This window comes from Rhinatrema bivittatum, chromosome 2, assembly GCF_901001135.1.
Source record: "Rhinatrema bivittatum chromosome 2, aRhiBiv1.1, whole genome shotgun sequence".
Classification (NCBI taxonomy): Eukaryota; Metazoa; Chordata; class Amphibia; order Gymnophiona; family Rhinatrematidae; genus Rhinatrema; species Rhinatrema bivittatum.
Window position 1 is genome coordinate 457344087 of NC_042616.1, and position 16783 is coordinate 457360869.

A 16783-nucleotide genomic window follows, 5' to 3' on the forward strand; every position below is an offset into this window, starting at 1 on the left:
GGAGTGAGAGAGCATGGGGGCGGGCCGTGGACAAGGTTGAGCGGGACAACTTCATGCAAGATGGCAACGACGGCAGCAGCTCGGGCTACCACCACTATGGTGAAGCCTATCTTTAGCCGGGACCTAGGCGAGGCGAAGCGGCGCGTGCGGGAGCTGTATCGCGCCTTCTACCGCGAGGTGCCCAACACTGGTGAGCGGAGCTGGGGGCGAGGAGATCCGGCACCACTGCTTATCGCCGGCTCGCGAAATCCGCACGAGAGGATGCAGGCTTCAGCCGGTCCGGCCTCTCTCCCTTCCTGTTGTGCGCCGCAGACCTTGATCGCCAGCTCTGCCTTCCCTTCCTTGCGCTCTGACACTGTTCTTAGTCGCCACCTGCTCTCCTGCGAGTTTCTTTTCATTGACTCCATTGGAAGCAGCGTGCGGCAGTGACGTGCGAGGCGCAGAGGCTAAGCTCAGATCTTTGTGACTGCACGCTGTACATTGCCAGACTGTCGCTGGATTCTCGTATCTGGGAGACCAGGAGTGCACGATTGTACCAGAAAGTAGTGATGCAGGATTTTCATCTGCATTAGACGTCTGGACCAGGGTCTGCGAGGGGACAGTGTTCGCACTTTGCATAGCCTGCGTACTTGCTTTTATTTATTTATTTATTTATTTATTTATTTAATAGCTTTTCTATACCGATGTTCCTGTAAAATATACATATCACAACGGTTTACAATGAAACAACAACGTTCGCTCAGGGCGATACAGAGAACAGAGGTGGTTATTAACAGTAAAACAGGTCATAACAGAGGTGGTTATTAACAGTAAAACAGGTCATAACATCACATAAACCTTATTAGATAATTCAATGCTAATCAACTCAGAAAGGATGAGATGAAAACTGTATAAAACATTGGGGATAGTAAACTAGACAAGGTGTCTGCAAGGAAAGATTACTTGAGAGTGAGAAGTTGCAAGTGAAGATTACGTGTCCGGGAAGGCTTGGCTGAATTTTCTTGTCTCGTAGGGGTGGGGAATTTCAAGATGCTGAAAGGGTTGGGAGAGGTAGGTCCTTAAAAAAGGAATCCTCTGCTTTCTTCCCCTCACTAGGATCAGCTGTATATAGGGTTTCATAAATGACTCAAAAGATCGTGCATATATCCCACTTATGAGATTCTAAGTCGCCATTATGTCTTCTCATGCGTGTAATAAAGGGTTGGATTTAGTCATACGCACCAGGTTGGCCATATGTTTCCCCATTTTATTCCCAAAGTGAAAGATATTGTTCCCCTTTCTGCAAGGTATAGTGAGCTCGTAGATTGAATACTTAGCTTGTGAACTTTACACTACACTGATTTTTTAAAGCAAAAGTATGCGCGTGGTTTCTCTAGAATTTAGCATAAAGTCAGGCCCGGATTAAGGCATAGGCAATTGCCTAGGGTGCCGAAATTTGAAGGTGTTAAATATGCAGAAGACAGCTAAGCCTATCTCTGCATTCTTTAGGGCTATGTGCCAATATACCGTAGCTTGAAAAGGGAATTCTGTGGCTGTCTATGAGCAGCAGAATCTTAAATCTGGCCCTGCATAAAGTACATGTGTTTAAAGCTCCCGTGTACTTTATGCCAGGTTTGTTTTTTTTGTTTGTTTTTTTGCGAGCAGTTGGGGGGTGGGGGGATAGCACGTATATTTGTGAAAATGCCATTTTCGACTCCAAATGTAAACACACCTCTAGGAGTGCCTCCTTGTAGCCCGGCCATACGAATTCCCACTATGGAAGCCCATGTATACTTTCAGTCAGATACAGGAAGGCAATTCTTAGAAATGCCATTTTATTTGTGTCTTGCTATTTACTTCTGTAAATGGCTTGAATATTGTCCTTCTAATGCATTACTTAAAGTGGGGATGCACAAAGGCAAGCATGTTTATTTGGAATGGAGGAGCCTGTAATTCTTAGTTTCTATCATTTTACCAGCTGATTGTCCCTTTGACCTTTCTATTTTCCATGTGAGACTCTCAGAAAAATGAAGGGTGGACTTTGATAACGGGACATAAGGGAACAGGCTATTTTTTCCCCAGGGAGCCAAGGTGACTATCGCAACATGACATAACACATCTTGAGCTAGAACTCAGGAGGACTGATGCAGTACTGTACTCTCACTATAACTCTGCCTAAAGACTGGGAGACTGAGCCACACGGTATGACCATGCTGACTTACATTGGGATTGGAGAAGGGAAATTTTATATCATCTAATGCAAAGCATTGACCCTTTCTTTCCTTTGCTTTCTTGTTTCCTGTTTTGAATGCAGTTCACATGTACCAGCTGGATATCACAATAAAGCAGGGCCGGGACAAAGTGCGGGAGCTGTTTATGAAAAATGCTCATGTCACAGATCCCCGGGTGATTGATATGCTTGTCATTAAGGTAACCTTTCCCTTTCGCTCTGAATTTTATATCACTGGCAGCCATCGTACAGACCCTATGGGTCCTCAACTTAGACCATTCCCTGTATGTACCCAGATCAGTCTAGACTAACGGGTTTTGCCTCCCTTCCAGCAGATGGAGACAGAGAAAGTTTTGCTGACACTGGCATATAACCTGGTGTATTTGATGGCTGATATTAAAACTAATCATTGGTCTATACTAAAAATAATGAAAGTGCATTTCAACAATTTCCCATTTTTGCATTTAAAAATCGTTCGTTGCGGGATATGCTTACATCAACAGTGATGAGGGAGGAGAGTGGTGGTATTGTGTATAGAGGTCAATCTAAATGTGGTATTTCCTAGTGTGTAGCAGATGGACTCAGGACCAATGGGTATAGTGTACTGATAGCAGTTGGAGACGGAGTCAGATTTCAATCTGATGTCAGCACTACATATACCCGTGCAGGATGCTCTGCTCTTCAGTATTTCTCTGTCTCCAATGCAGTTTGGGACTCTACACACACTTGCTCAGCGCTAGAAAATTCCAAAACAAAGAAGAAATAATCTTACCTCTGCAGATGATCCCCCGCTCTCCTGAGGTGATACCTAAGGGTCCCTCCCCCAGTCGAGAATTCCTGAGGTGATTTCCGAGATCCCTCAGAGGTAAATCTCTGTCCGGTAGCCGGTTCCCGGCTTGGACTTAGCCCCCAGGAATAGGAGAGGCTGAGAGGCAGCGGGTGCAATACCAAGTGTGACGGTGAAGGTGAAGGTATTCCCTCTCCCCTCCCCCCCCCCGCAGCCGGAGACTGCCCGGCACGAGACCGGGAAGCGCCAAGGTAAGGTAGAAAACTTTCTTAAGTCTCCGGTCTCCGAGGCTCGGATATCTGTACAGATCGCCAGCCGGTGTCTGTCCCATCAGTTTGATCAGCCCAGCCCGGGCTAGACCCCGATCCAGCTCGAGGGTCCTCCCACATGGAGACCCTGTTGGGGGGGGGGGGGGGGGGTTGCCACCTTGCTCGCGTGGTCGCCAGTGCCATTCCCCCCCCCCCCACACCCGATCACCGTACTATCTGCCTAACTGAGCCGGGCGCATAACATACTTGTGTGCCCAGCAAGGCGCAGGAGGGTGCCGGGCGCATAGCGACACGCTCATCAGAGCCGGGCACACAAGTTCGGCTGCGCGCACATCTCCGTAAGCGCACATGCCGGCACACATATCTTCGCAGCTTGCACGCACATCCTCTGCGCACCCGGAGTGCATATCTAAACCTCCTGGCGCACGCATAAAGACGCACAGACTGGGTTTGAACGCCCCTACATGCACAAACCATGACACCTCCGGCCAAGAAAACCAAAGCACAAGCCCTCTGCCCAGCCTGCCACATAAGAGCTGCGCAACATAAAGAGGTTATTGCCCTGTGCCTACAGTGTGAGATGGCTCTGGGAGAACCCGGGCAAGGTCGTCTTCCCCCCCCCCCCCAGCCAGTACAGGAGTACCGATAGTACCCCGGACCTCTCCAGCCCCAGCTGGCACTCCCTCAGACAGGGCCCTCTGGGAACGCCGCTGGGTTCAGTATAGACTCAGGAACCTTTTCTTGGGTGGAATTCTTTAAAGGTCTACAAACCTTCGTCCAGGTGCAATCTGCGCCACCGGTGACACAGCCACAGCCTCCACCAGAGGACCCAAACCTCCCAGGCCCCTCTCAGCCTCCCAGAGACGTGCCTTCCCCGGACAAAAGCCTCACCCTAGGGGACACGGACACCTCGAAGGAAGGGGAAATCCCTCCAGGAACGGAGCCATACCGAACCATGATGCGCTTCTTCTCCAAAGACGAGCTACCAGACCTCTGAAGGAGCTGGCTATCCCAGCGCCAGAGCAGAGCCAAAGATGAACCCTCTTCTGGTCGGGCGCCGTCAGGCCTCACGCCATTTCCCATTGCTACAAGCCGTACAACAACTGATCGATCTGGAATGGAATGCTCCGGAGGCCAGTTTCATAGGAGGACTGGCCCTAGAAGCCCTATACCCACTGGAACCTTCAGCCAAAGAATTCCTGGTGTTCCTCAAAGTGGACGCCATGGTCTGCGCTGTCACAAAGCGCACTACCGTTCCAGTCGGAGGAGGAGCAGCACTCAAGGATGCCCAGGACAGACGTCAGGAATCCATCCTTAAACAGTCATTTGATGCAGCAGCTATGTCACTACAGATTGCTGCCTGCTGCACCGTGGTGACACGTGCCTGCTTATCACTTGCCAGGAACGCTACCACACCTGTCGAAACATTAGAACCAGCAATATCCTTCCTCACGGATGCGACGTCCGACCTGGTGCACACCTCAGCCAGGGGCATCTCATCCATTGTGGCAGCCAGAAGGCAACCCTGGCTCCGAAACTGGTCAGCTGATGCAACTTCCAAGACGAAACTCACGAGAATGCCTTTTAAAGGAGCCCTCCTGTTCGGAAGCGAACTGGAGAAGTTAGCTGACAAATGGGGCGAATCCCCAGTACCGCGGCTACATGAGGACAAGAACAAAAGAAGCCAATGCCCCTCTCCCCGAACATCCAAGGGCAGAGGATCACAGCGTTTTAGACCATACAAAAACACGTACCAAGCACCTCACCCTGCAGGCAGGGGCCAGTCCTTTTGGAACAGACACGACAAGATGGGAGCCGGCGCAGGTCCAGGCCCTAGCCACACCTCACATTGAGAATCAACAGACCCATCCACAGGAAGAAGCCACAGGGGGCAGGCTTGCCCTATTCTACTAAAGATGGTTCAAGATAACGCCGGAAAATTGGGTCCTAACCATCATTCGAGAGGGATACTACCTGGACTTCCACAGCATCCCTCCGGACAAATTTGTGAAATCCCCCTGCCACCCCCTCTCCAAGAGGACAGCAGTGGAAACCACACTGACAAAATTACTCGCCCTAAAGGCTATAACACCAGTGCCCAGGCACCAACAAAATACTGGACACTATTCCATCTATTTTATCATCCCCAAGAAAGAGGGAAAGTTCCGGCCCATCCTGGACCTCAAGTCCGTCAACCGCTACCTGAGGGTACCACACTTCTGCATGGAAACCCTACGCTCAGTCATAAGGGCAGTACAGCCGGGAGAATTTCTGACCTCTCTGGATCTGTCAGAAGCCTATCTCCACATCCCGGTCCATCACGACCATAAGCGCTTTCTACGCTTCGCCATCCTGGACCATCACTACCAGTTCTGGGCACTACCCTTCGGACTAGCTACTGCCCCTTGGACGATCACCAAAATCATGGTGGTAGTGGCGGCGACACTGAGGAAAGAAGGAATCCTCGTACACCCGTACCTGGACGATTGGCTGATCAGGGCAAAATCTCCAGAGGAAAGTCATCAAGCGACCCCCAGAGTCAAGAATTTACTGCAGTATCTCGGATGGGTCATCAACACAACCAAGAGCTGCCTGCAGCCCTCCCAATCACTAGAATACTTGAGTCCAGTTCGACACCAAACAAGACAAGGTTGTTCTTCCTCTTACAAGGCGAAGGAAATTGGACGACTTGAGAGAACTGTTGAACGGTGCTTGCCCCAAGGTATGGTACTAACCTCCAAGTCCTCAGCCTCATGACATCGACCCTAGAAGTCGTCCCATGGGCAAGGATGGAACCAGATGTCCCAGAACTACGCCGCTCGCCTCCAGCTACCGGCAGAGGTGCGGACCCAGCTCCAATGGTGGTTACAAGAAGACCATCTGAGCAAGGGAGTAAAGCTATCCCCACCAACCTGGGTCTTGCTCACCACAGATGCGAGCCTACGAGGGTGGGGAACTCACTGCCAGGAACTGACGGCCCAGGGTCAATGGGACAAGGAAGAGTCGGGATGGAACATCAACTGACTCGAAGCCCGGGCAGTCAGACTTGCCTGCCTATGATTCAGTCACAGACTCCGGGGCGAATCTGTCAGTCATGTCAAATAATGCCACAACAGTGGCCTACATCAACAGCCAGGGAGGAACCAGAAGCCAACAGGTGTCCCTGGAAATAGACCCCCTAATGGCGTGGGTGGAAGCAAACCTACAAGGGATCTTGGCCACCCACATCGCGAGAAAAGACAACGTCACTGCGGATTTCCTCAGCAGAGATAGTCTAGACCCAGGGGAATGGATGCTGTCGACCTCAGCCTTCCGGTTGATAGTAAACCACTGGGGAGCACCAGCCATGGATCTTCTGGCAACACGGTCCAACGCCCAAGTTCCCAAGTTCTTCAGCCACAGACAAGAGCCACAATCCCAGGGTGCTGTACTTTTGGACTTATGATGGTGAAGAAGGTTCAGAGTTGAGCTTCCAGGTGAGTAGTCATAGGGATTATGTTTACTTTGGGAGGAGAGTTATTTGTGGTATGAGAGTATATGTTTTTTGTTAATAGTGTGGCAAGGTAATTCGTGATTGGAATAATTTTGAGATGATGTGCATATATTTGAGATATTATTGTGGGAGTAATTAGTAATTGTTTTTTATAAAAGATTTTCAAAGATGGCGAAACATTTGGGGAAAGTGGCTCCTACTTAAGAGTGGTGATCAGTCTAGATAAGTTTCTGAATCCCCTGATGAATCCGTAGGTGAAACAGGAGTCTCTTGTCGGGAAGAGAAGAATGATATGAGGAATCACTTGGAAGAGGAGTGATAAAATAAAAATATAAGGATTACACCATAGGAACTTGGAGGAAGTGGTTTAAGAATTTAATAGTTGTGGGAAAGTCTATACTCTCTTTGATAAATGTACAATGCACATTTTGAGATAAAACTGAAAAATGTTTTATGTATTCTATATATATATATATGCAGAATGAATGTGATGAGTGAGTGTTTTTGAGGTTAAAAATATACATGTTTATTGTATCATGGTGAATATAAGAACTTTCTAAATGTTTGATATAAATAAACCTGATTAAAATGTAGATATATAGGTATGTGTTATTTGTGTTTCATGTATGAACATACCTGCGATTGAACCCTATGACATATATGTATTATATAACCTGGTGTGCCACTTGCAGACCGCCAGTATTTCTGTCTCCAGCAGATGGTGGTGCAAAACCTGCAGTCTGAGTAGTTTTAAATTGTAATCCTCTTTTTTTTTTAAAACTGGAAGAGTGCCTCCCAGAAAGTTAGTAGGTCCTGGTGGGACCATCCCTTCTGGTTGAGGCTTGGACAAGCAAGGAATTGGAAGCCCCTTCTTTGCTTCAGTCCTTTCGCCGCCAAGGGGCGGGATAACCGGTGGTGCTGGTACCCTCACCCCCGCCCCGCTAAGAGGATGACTAGCACTGCAGACCTGCTTCAGGGAAGTGTTTTGTTTATCTTTTAAAGTTTGATTTAAAAAAAAAAAAAAAAAAAAAGTAAAGTGCAAAGTGCTTCCCTTTCTTTTTGTGATCGGAGCTCGTTAGCAGTGTGGCTGGGGGAGTTGCAGGCAGCTCGGTGAGGGATCTGTTCCTCTTCATGTTTCTTTTTGCAGCGGCGGCCGTTTTCACGTGGTAGCAGACTGATGGGGGCCATGCCACGAGGCAGTTATGGTGCAGCCTGTGGAGAGGTGCGCACGCATCTCTCTCAAAGCAGAATCTGTTTCTGATGCTGCTCTGAGGGACCAGCGGAAAGGCATCGGGCTCCCTCTCTGTCTGCGAGGGTTGCCGATGCAGGTGATTGGTGTCTTCCCGTTTTCAGCAGCCATCTTGGTTTCCTTCTCTGCAGCTGCTGTTAAGGCGGGAGAAGGAGGAGCCCTTCCCTCACCGCTCTCCCTGGTCGACAGAAGACCAGCAGAGGCCCAGGGGTCCCGAGGACCTCCTAGGTCAGGATTCTGAGGATACTGCTGCTTTTTCTCCTGACTTCGAGCTGCTTCTTCACACGCGTACCTCACCAGGAAGGCCAGGGGATGCAGATTTTCCAGGAGCGGGAGTCCGAAGCTTCAGGGTCCTAGCAAACGGTCCAAAAAATGCAACCGGATGGGTAAACCACTGTTCAGTGAGTCCTAAGTCAGACCACCCACTCCATGGACACACATGAGCCGTTGGGAGAGTCGGATGGTCGGGAGCCTCTGATGGAGGTACTTCAGGGGGTCAAACCCCTACTGTGGAAAGAGACAATCCGATGGTGGTTTGTCTGTTTCACAGAGAAGAGCTATGGCCACTAAATCCTTGTCCTGCAGGAGCGTGGAATAAAGGCACTGCAGGATGGATCTGACCATGAGGAAGTGAACTCGTTCACCTAAGAGATCCGACAAAGGCCTTTCCTTTTCATAAGTCTGTGAAGAAGCTGGTGTTTCGGGAGTGTGAGACTCCACAGGCAGGCTTAAAGATGGGCAGAGCTATGGATAAGCTGTATCCCTTGCCAGAGGACACATTGGATTTAATTGCGGCTACGGAAGGTGGATGCCTCCTTTTTCGGTGAAAAAGACGACTATTCCTGTGACTGGTTCTGCTGCGCTTAAGGATATGCAAAATGATTTTTGAGGTGTCTGCCCTGGGCATTAGAGCGCAGTATGCAGCAGCTTTATGCTTTGGGCTGGGTTGCGCTGGGTGTGGCAATTACAGTTTGGTAATGGAATGTCAGCGGCAGGGTCCAAGCAGGCTGAGCGGCTGGAAGCTGTGGTGGCCTATGGACCAGATGCATTGTGTGACCACCTCCACACTTCCTCCAGGGCTAGGATGTCTGCAGTCTTGGCCAGGCGGCTCCTTTTGTTTCCAGACTAGTTTGAGGATATTTGGTCGAAGTCTCAGCTTGGGGCGTTACCCTTCTAAGGGGAAGCTGCTTTTTGGTGAAAACCTGGTAAAGCAGCTGAGCAAGAACTCCCAGGGGGTTGTGAGGTCCTGGAGGGGCCATTTCCTCCCCCCCCATTTTGAGTCAGACGAGTAGGGGATTCATAACCCTTCCGGTCCGGAAGTCCGTGGGGTGGACATCTGGTGGTCCAAATCCCTCATCCCCATGAGACAGCGGTGGAATCTGCTGGCAGTTCTGCACTGCAAGCCCAGTGGAGCAGGGAATTATCCCTTTTATACAGTTTGGCCTGGGCTTGTTTGTTAAAGTTTGGCAAAAAGCAACTGATATAGCCATTGGTTTGGCTCCTTTCTGTTCTGCCATGTGGCCTGCGCTCCTGGAACACCAAAGGAGATTATATATCTTTGTTCTTAGTAAACCAAAAAAAAAAAGAGAGAGAACAAGGAACCAGTTAGAGGAATCTGCAGCAGCGAGGTTCTAGAGGGGGAAGCTACCTCAGCAGCTCAGGGAGCTCAGTGATGGGCTTTTTGTTTAGCAGCTTCTCTGCCTGCGGAGGAGGCCAGATTTGGCTCTGTGGTGCTGAGGGTCTGTCCCCTTGCTTGCCTTTGAGGTGCTGATGGTGCCGCAGGTGCAGGAACAGTGTGTGCATGCAGAAGTCTGCATCTAACACTGGTAGACCAAGCGCCGAAGCTTTCCTCATCAGTGCGGAAATGGTGGACATTTTTGATACCCTAGCAGCTTTGGCAAGAGAGGCAGGGGAATCCCCTCCTCAAATATAGATGATGATTCCCTGTCATGCAGAGAGGCACTTGCACTGAGGAGGAGTCTCTGGTTCTGGTAGAGATCTTCTGGTTTTAACTGGCTTATGCACAAAGTGTGTTTAGCGGGATGCTCCTCAGTCTCCATGGATTCTCAGCCAGTCAAGAGGCCTAAGCTGTTAAGAAGCTTTTCAGGCCGATGATTTTTCATGCTGGATGTTAAACATCTCCTCCATCCTCAGTCCCGTTACACCCCTCCCCCCTGCTCATCCTTGTTCTTTGATTGTATATAACTTGTATATATGTATCTAAGCTTGTTTTCGTGTTTATTGCATGTACTCCAAACCCTTGTTTACCTGTCCCTCTTCCCCTTTCCTCTCCCTCCCCTCAGTTATGTTATCAGTTACATTGTAAGGCCCTGTTGGCCAAGTTCACGTTGTATGGAAACCGATGCAATGTTTCTTAACGAGGATCGGTATATAAAAAACTTCAAATAAATAAAATAAACATCTGGGTCTAAACGCGAGGAAAGTGCAGGCAGGCTTTACTTAGCCATGTGGTAGTCCACGGCAGCGGTTCTTTTTCCGCATGCATAGGCACGTGTGTGCATAAGGTCTTAGCCTAGATTTACGCGCATTCGTCTGCGACCTAGTCTTGAGCATGTATTGACGCGGGTACTTGAGCAAATATTCGTATAGGTACTTGTGTGCGAAAAGCCGCAACCTAGACTAGAGCGGGTATTTGCGCAGCTACTTGTGTGCATGCGGGCATGGACTATACAAGCGCGTATTTGCGCATGTACTTGTGCGCGTATGACCATGATCTAGTCTTGAGCGCGTATTTGTGCACATCCTGGATGTGTGTGCGGGTACACCCAAGTGGCATTGGTGTGTGCACAGGAGGCCACCTAGAGCTGAAGTTCAAGGGAGCTAGGTGCAGGGGATTAACAGCTCCAAGCGAACTTGCTATCTGTAAGACTTGCCATCTGATAGCAATTCAGTCCTCACTCTTTGTTTGGGTCAGCGATTTGACTACTACAGCTTTTGCCCATGTTGTGACATCCCCTTGGCCTATGGTGTCTCTGGAGGGGGAGCGGAGTAGGAGGCAAGGCAATGGTCATTCTTCTACCTTGTTCCTGAGGACAGAAACAGTACTCCTTTGGCCGCAAGATATTTTCCTGTATATTTTTTTCTGCTGTGGCCACTGGTGGGCAAATTCTAACAGCAGGTAGAGATTCATCCAGGGAAAGTGATTCTGGTAGTGCCAGAGTGGCCTGATTTGCAGATTTGTTCAATCTCACAGTGGCTCATTCATCTCCTCAACCTCTTGCTCCAAGGTCCCGTATTTTCAGATCAGGCGGCTTTAGGCTGTCTGATCATATTTTTGTGCAATGGAGTGGCACAAAGAAGGGTCGGATGGCTTCAGATGCCACCATTGCGCAGTGGTTGAGAGAGGTAATAAGTTCAGCATATATATGTCAGAGCCACGTGATTCCTATCGGCTTGAGGCCTCACTCTACTCAGTCACAAGTGGCATCCTGGGCTGAATGTCAGCAGGTGTTGCCACAAGAGTTTTCTAGGACGGCTGCATGGAAATCGTTGCACACTTTCGCTAGACGTTACTGTTTGGGTGTCCATGCTCCAGATACCATGGGCTTTGGTGAAAGTCGACTTCGAGTGGTCACAGTCCCTCGCTGTATACGGAAGCTTTGGTACATCCCAGGATTCTGGACTGATCTGGGTACATACAGGGAAAGGAAAATTTGGTTCTTAACTGCTAATTTTCGTTCCTGTAGTACCACAGATCAGTCCAGATACCCACCCAATTTGGGGTGAGAAATTCGGAGAGTCCGTTCGATCTGTCCGCAGAAGGTTGGCACAGGTTGTCTTTTTGGTTTCCTTTTGATCTAAAGGTTGGTCAGGGACATTTCCATTAAGAGGTTTTTCCATATCTTGCTGCTCGTTCATGAGAGATGTTAAGTGTAGGCATATTGGTTTAGGTACAGTAGCACCCTTGGCTTGGGTACAGGTCACGACTGACGGACTGCAGGTGGCACACCAGGTTATATGCCAGTGTCAGTGAAACTTTCAATGTTTTTCCTTCTGCTGGAAGGGAGGCAAAACCCAGGAGTCTGGACTGATCTGTGGTACTGCAGGAACGAAAATTAGGTAAGAACCAATTTTCCTTTCTCTTGTTTGATGTTTAACAATGTTTGGTTGCTTGTTGACAGTATATAGCATTCAGAGGGGGAGAAATGGGAAAAAAAAGGGGGGGTGTACTAAACCGGCTCTGTTCCCAGGCGTATGTACATCTTATGGAGCAAATTAGGGGGGTGCATAAAAAAAATTTTTTTTTGTCCCCATTTCTGTTTTTGGGTCTGGGGAGGGCCATTTCAGTCCACTCCCCAGATCAGAAAACTTTTATCATTCGCTTTCTATGGGAAACCCCATCCCAACCCTTTAAATTTAATTAACTACAACCCCCCACCCTCCTGACCCCCCCCCCCCCCCTGCCAAAAGTCCCTGGTGGTCCAGCGGGGGTCCGGGAGCGATCTCCTGCACTTGGGCCATCTGCTGCCAGTAATCAAAATGGCGCAGACAGCCCTTTGCCCTTACTATGTCACAGGGGCTACCGGTGCCATTGGTTGGCCCCTGTGACATAGTAAGGGCAAAGGGCTGTCTGCGCCATTTTGATTACTGGCAGCCGATGGCCCAAGTGCAGGAGATTGCTCCTGGACCACCAGGGACTTTTGGCAGGTGTTTTTTTTTTATATTCGCTCCATAAGACGCACAGACATTTCCCCCCACTTTTGGGGGGAAAGAAAGTGCGCCTTATGGAGTGAAAAATACGGTAACTGCTGTTTAATACCCGTGGTGTTGCAATAATTTGTGATCTTGAGTGCTCAAAATTTGAAAAACCTTTCCAGCAGAAACATGAATACATGGCAAAGAAACCAGGATCAATGTGTTAGTGGCTAGCACGGTGTGATTTGCTCTGTTCAGAAAAGTCTCGTAGATTACCTCACTCATGTTAGATATGATTGGTCCTTATTACATATGATTTCATTCATAATGATATTGCATGTGACATGAACCAGAGTAAGAGGTTCCATGGTGCTTACAAAAATGTCTGTGTATGCAGTGCTGGCCATATGTAGGGAGTGTAGACATGCAGATGTAAAGATGGATTATGGAGGGGGCAGGGCACAGAAAGGTGTAGGATCTTAACCTCAAAGAAGAAGCCAATAGTGACAGACAAGGTCAATAGAGAAGAGAGTAAAAGCAAGATGTTGATCACAAAAGCTGCAAAAGAAAGAGTAAGAGAAGCCATAACCTGGAGGCGTTGTTAAAAAGATTTTGTGAAATTAGCAGTGCAGTTGTAGTAGCCATATTGGTCTTAGAGAAAGCTGTAGCCTTTGTAGGCTGTGAGACACTTTTAAAGGATCTTCAAAAAGTGTTTATAAATCAGGAACCTGAGACCACAGGGTTCGCTTCTTTAGGTATTCTTCATAGTACAGTTTTTAATGATCAGATTTCATGTAAATGACATCACTTCTGGGCAGAAAATAACATGCTGTTGCTTCCTTGAATCATTGCTACGGAGCTGGACAGAAGCCTCCCATGGGCCATACTTCATCCTCCTCTATCACCGCTTGTAGTGTGTGCGGTTGACTTGTTGCACAATACCCAGGAGAGCAGGTTTCTTTTCATGGGTAGCTGCAATCTGATCAGCTTCTAGCTCCATTTCTCCAAAGCTGCTTTTTGTCTTTCTCCTGCCATGGCTGCCCAGAAGGCCTTCCTGTATGATAGCACAGCATTGGGCCAGTTCCAGTGGCTGATTTTGAGCACAGGAAGCTGAAAAGTTTAGGAAAAGTGAAGTGCAGAATCCAATATTTCTGAACTTATTTTGGTTGCTTTGTGTTTGAGTACATAGTGGATGTCACAAGTTTTGTTTTTGTTTTGAGACTTGGGTTTACTGATAGGATCTTAATGAGAAGGGTTTCAGTCCTATCTGGCTGACTTTTGTTTCTTTGAAATAGAGGCCTGAGAGCTAACAAATTTGGCAGCACAGTAATAATGGAATATTTCAATTACCTCAGTATTGGCTGGGTATATGTACCATTAGGACATGCTAGGAAGATCAAGTTCCTGGATGGAATAAATGATTGTTTCATGGAGCTATTGGTTCAGGAACCGATGAAAGGGGGAGCTATTTTAGGACTCTGTGAGAGAGGTAATGGTGGTGGGGCCACTCGGCAACAGTAATCATAGTGTAGTCAAATTTGACTTAATGACTGGATGGGGACATAAAGTAAATCTATAGCTCCAGCATTAACTTTAAAAAGGGAAACTTTTAATAAAATGAGGAAAATAGAAAAAAAACTGAAAGGTGCAGCTACAGAGGCTGTGTACAACAGGCATGGATATTGTTTAAAAATACCATCTTAGAAGCATAGTCCTGATGTATTCTATGCATTAAGAAAGGTGGAAGGAAGGCCAGATTACTACCGGCATGGTTAAAAGGCGATATGAAAAACTATTTTAGCCAAAAGAAATTTTTCAAAAATTGGAAGAAGGATCCATCTGAAGAAAATAGGAAGAAACATAAGCATTGTAAAGCATTGATAAGACAGGCTTAAAAAGAAGCTCGCTGTGGAGGCAAAAACTAATAATAAGAACTTTAAAAAAATATATATCTGAAGCAGGAAGCCTGCAAGGGAATCAGACCATTAGATGATCAAGGGGTTAAATGGGCACTTAGGGAAGATAAGGCCATCGCTGAAAGACTGAATGAATTCTTTGCTTCAGTGTTTACTAATGAGGATATTGGGGAGGTACCTGTTCCAGAAATGATTTTCAAAGGTGATGATTCAGATGAACTGCGTGCAGACAGACGAGGATTTGCTGTCAGCTCCTCCATGCTAAGCTCTCATGCTCCTCTCCCCTTTTCTTTCCTCCCCAGGGGAAGATGGAGTTGCAGGAAACGATTAAAGTGTGGAAACAGCGGACGCACATAATGCGATACTTCCATGTGACGGAGACTCCGCGCCCCAAAGAATTTCTTTCCAGGTTCTACCGTGGTCACGATCCCTAGCGCCCTGCAGGCAGTCTCCTTGCTCAGTGCCTGCTGATTAAAAATAAACTTTCTGTGACCAGGACAACGTGATCAGTTGCTATTTTTTTTTTTTTTCCCCGATCTGTTAACAAGCAGGATGTGCATTCCTACAGGTCTTTGTGCTCCTGGCACCTTTTACAAATGATCAGTAACACTCGCTCTGTATGAAACGGCTCTTCATGTGCATTCATTTTTTTTTTTTTTTTTATAACTTTTCATTTTTCCTGTAGGAGTCTCCCCAGCCCTTCTGAGAACTTCCTGACCCACCTACCACCCACACATTCACTCCATCCCTGCACTACTAGACTAGCAGCACATTTTGCTCTTCTATTTCCCAGCTGGCTAGCCCTGCTATTTATAGGCCTGCAGTGTGGTTAGGGACCTTTGTTTTCAGTTTTTATCTTATTTTTCCTGGGAATTTCAGTTTTATAACAAAATCAGTGGGAAAATGACTTTTCCACTGCTTTTTTTTTTTCTCCTATTTGTTATGTCTGTTTCCACTGCTTTTTTTTTTGTTTGTTTTAGAAGATTGAAATGCCCAGGAAAAGTACCATTGAAAACGGAAAGTCCATAAGTGTGCTGATTGTAGGTGTGTAGCAATACCTCGGGGCCTACACAGCAACCGTCCACTTCTAAAAGGCTCTTCGTTACAAAAAGTGGCTATCGCAACTCATTTGTGATGCTGAGAGCTTTGTCAGGATTGGAGGGTCAGGAGAGGCCTTTGTTGATACTGCAGAGCTAAAGTGGCAGCCACTACCCTTCTGATGGGGGAGGTGAAGATAGCCTTTCTGAATTATGTAGCAAAACATCCATACAGGGAAAAAAAAACAAAACAGGAAACCTAATTGAGGGATTGTCGGCCTGTGCTACTATCACAGCCGCCTCTCTGCAGCAGGTCATTGTAGCCACGGTAGCAGCTTGTGGCTCCTGGTTGCTTGTCCCTGGCCTCTGCTTGCACTGTTGTCTTTTGAACAGCAGCAGACTCTATTATTATGTTGGCACAGAGCAATGGTCTTTGCTATTTTTCAACGGGGTCCACGTTGGATTGAATGGGACTGGAGGGAAGCTGGCCCAAGGAAAAAGAGGAGAGGTCCCATTCTACTGTTGTGGCTGACAGCGTTAGGTTTCAGGTCCATTACGGTGGGTCACCACTATCGGGCTCTCTCCTCTCAACCCACCCTTTCCCTCCATTTTACTTTGTAATTACAATAAAGTCAAAATTGATACCTTTTAATAAAAAAAAGTATTTGTATCTGGCACTTCTGAGAGACATAAACCTTTTAAGAACAGACTAGTGCAATCCCTCTATGTGGGAGCTTAAACAGTATAAAAGACATTGTAGTATAGATCTGTGGTGTGGCCTCCCTCTAAGCCCCTCACAAACTCAATGCATGCATTTAAAAATAAAACAAAAAAAGAAACAACCCAAGACTTATTCCTGCTCATTTCTCTCCTCCCCTGCATTCACAGGGGGGCTCTTGCTGCTCCTCACCAAACAAAGCAAGTCTTTTAAACCTTACAAGACTGTAGCTCCTAACGGGGAGCTGAGGCTCTCACTGAGTTTGAAGGGATCCAAGGCTAGGGAGGGTACTGTAATGTTTTGCACTGGTGAGGCTGCGCTTCATACTGCCAATAATTTTTATGATGGCAGAGCTGTGCCGTGCCTTGATGCTCCTCCTCGCAGTCTGCCGTTCAGTATTATCTGGGGGAGGACATTGCTATTTATTAAGCTATGGGCTTCGCACCAAG

The 16783-nt window shown here is 47.6% G+C and overlaps 1 protein-coding gene across 1 annotated transcript; it reads left to right on the forward strand.

Moving 5' to 3' along the window:
* Positions 1–16783, forward strand: NDUFA6 (NADH:ubiquinone oxidoreductase subunit A6). Its single transcript, XM_029590420.1, has 3 exons — positions 1–190; positions 2294–2409; positions 14882–16783. The coding sequence occupies exons 1-3, from the start codon at positions 61–63 to the stop codon at positions 15011–15013; spliced, it is 378 nt and encodes a 125-aa protein (XP_029446280.1). The 5' UTR covers positions 1–60; the 3' UTR covers positions 15014–16783.

Bases quoted from the DNA above. Each gene is read 5' to 3' on its own strand.
- NDUFA6 (XM_029590420.1), top strand. From the start codon at position 61: ATGGCAACGACGGCAGCAGCTCGGGCTACCACCACTATGGTGAAGCCT. The intron at 191-2,293 runs GTGAGCGGAGCT...TTTTGAATGCAG, and splicing joins CCGCGAGGTGCCCAACACTG to TTCACATGTACCAGCTGGAT. The intron at 2,410-14,881 runs GTAACCTTTCCC...TTTCCTCCCCAG, and splicing joins TTGATATGCTTGTCATTAAG to GGGAAGATGGAGTTGCAGGA.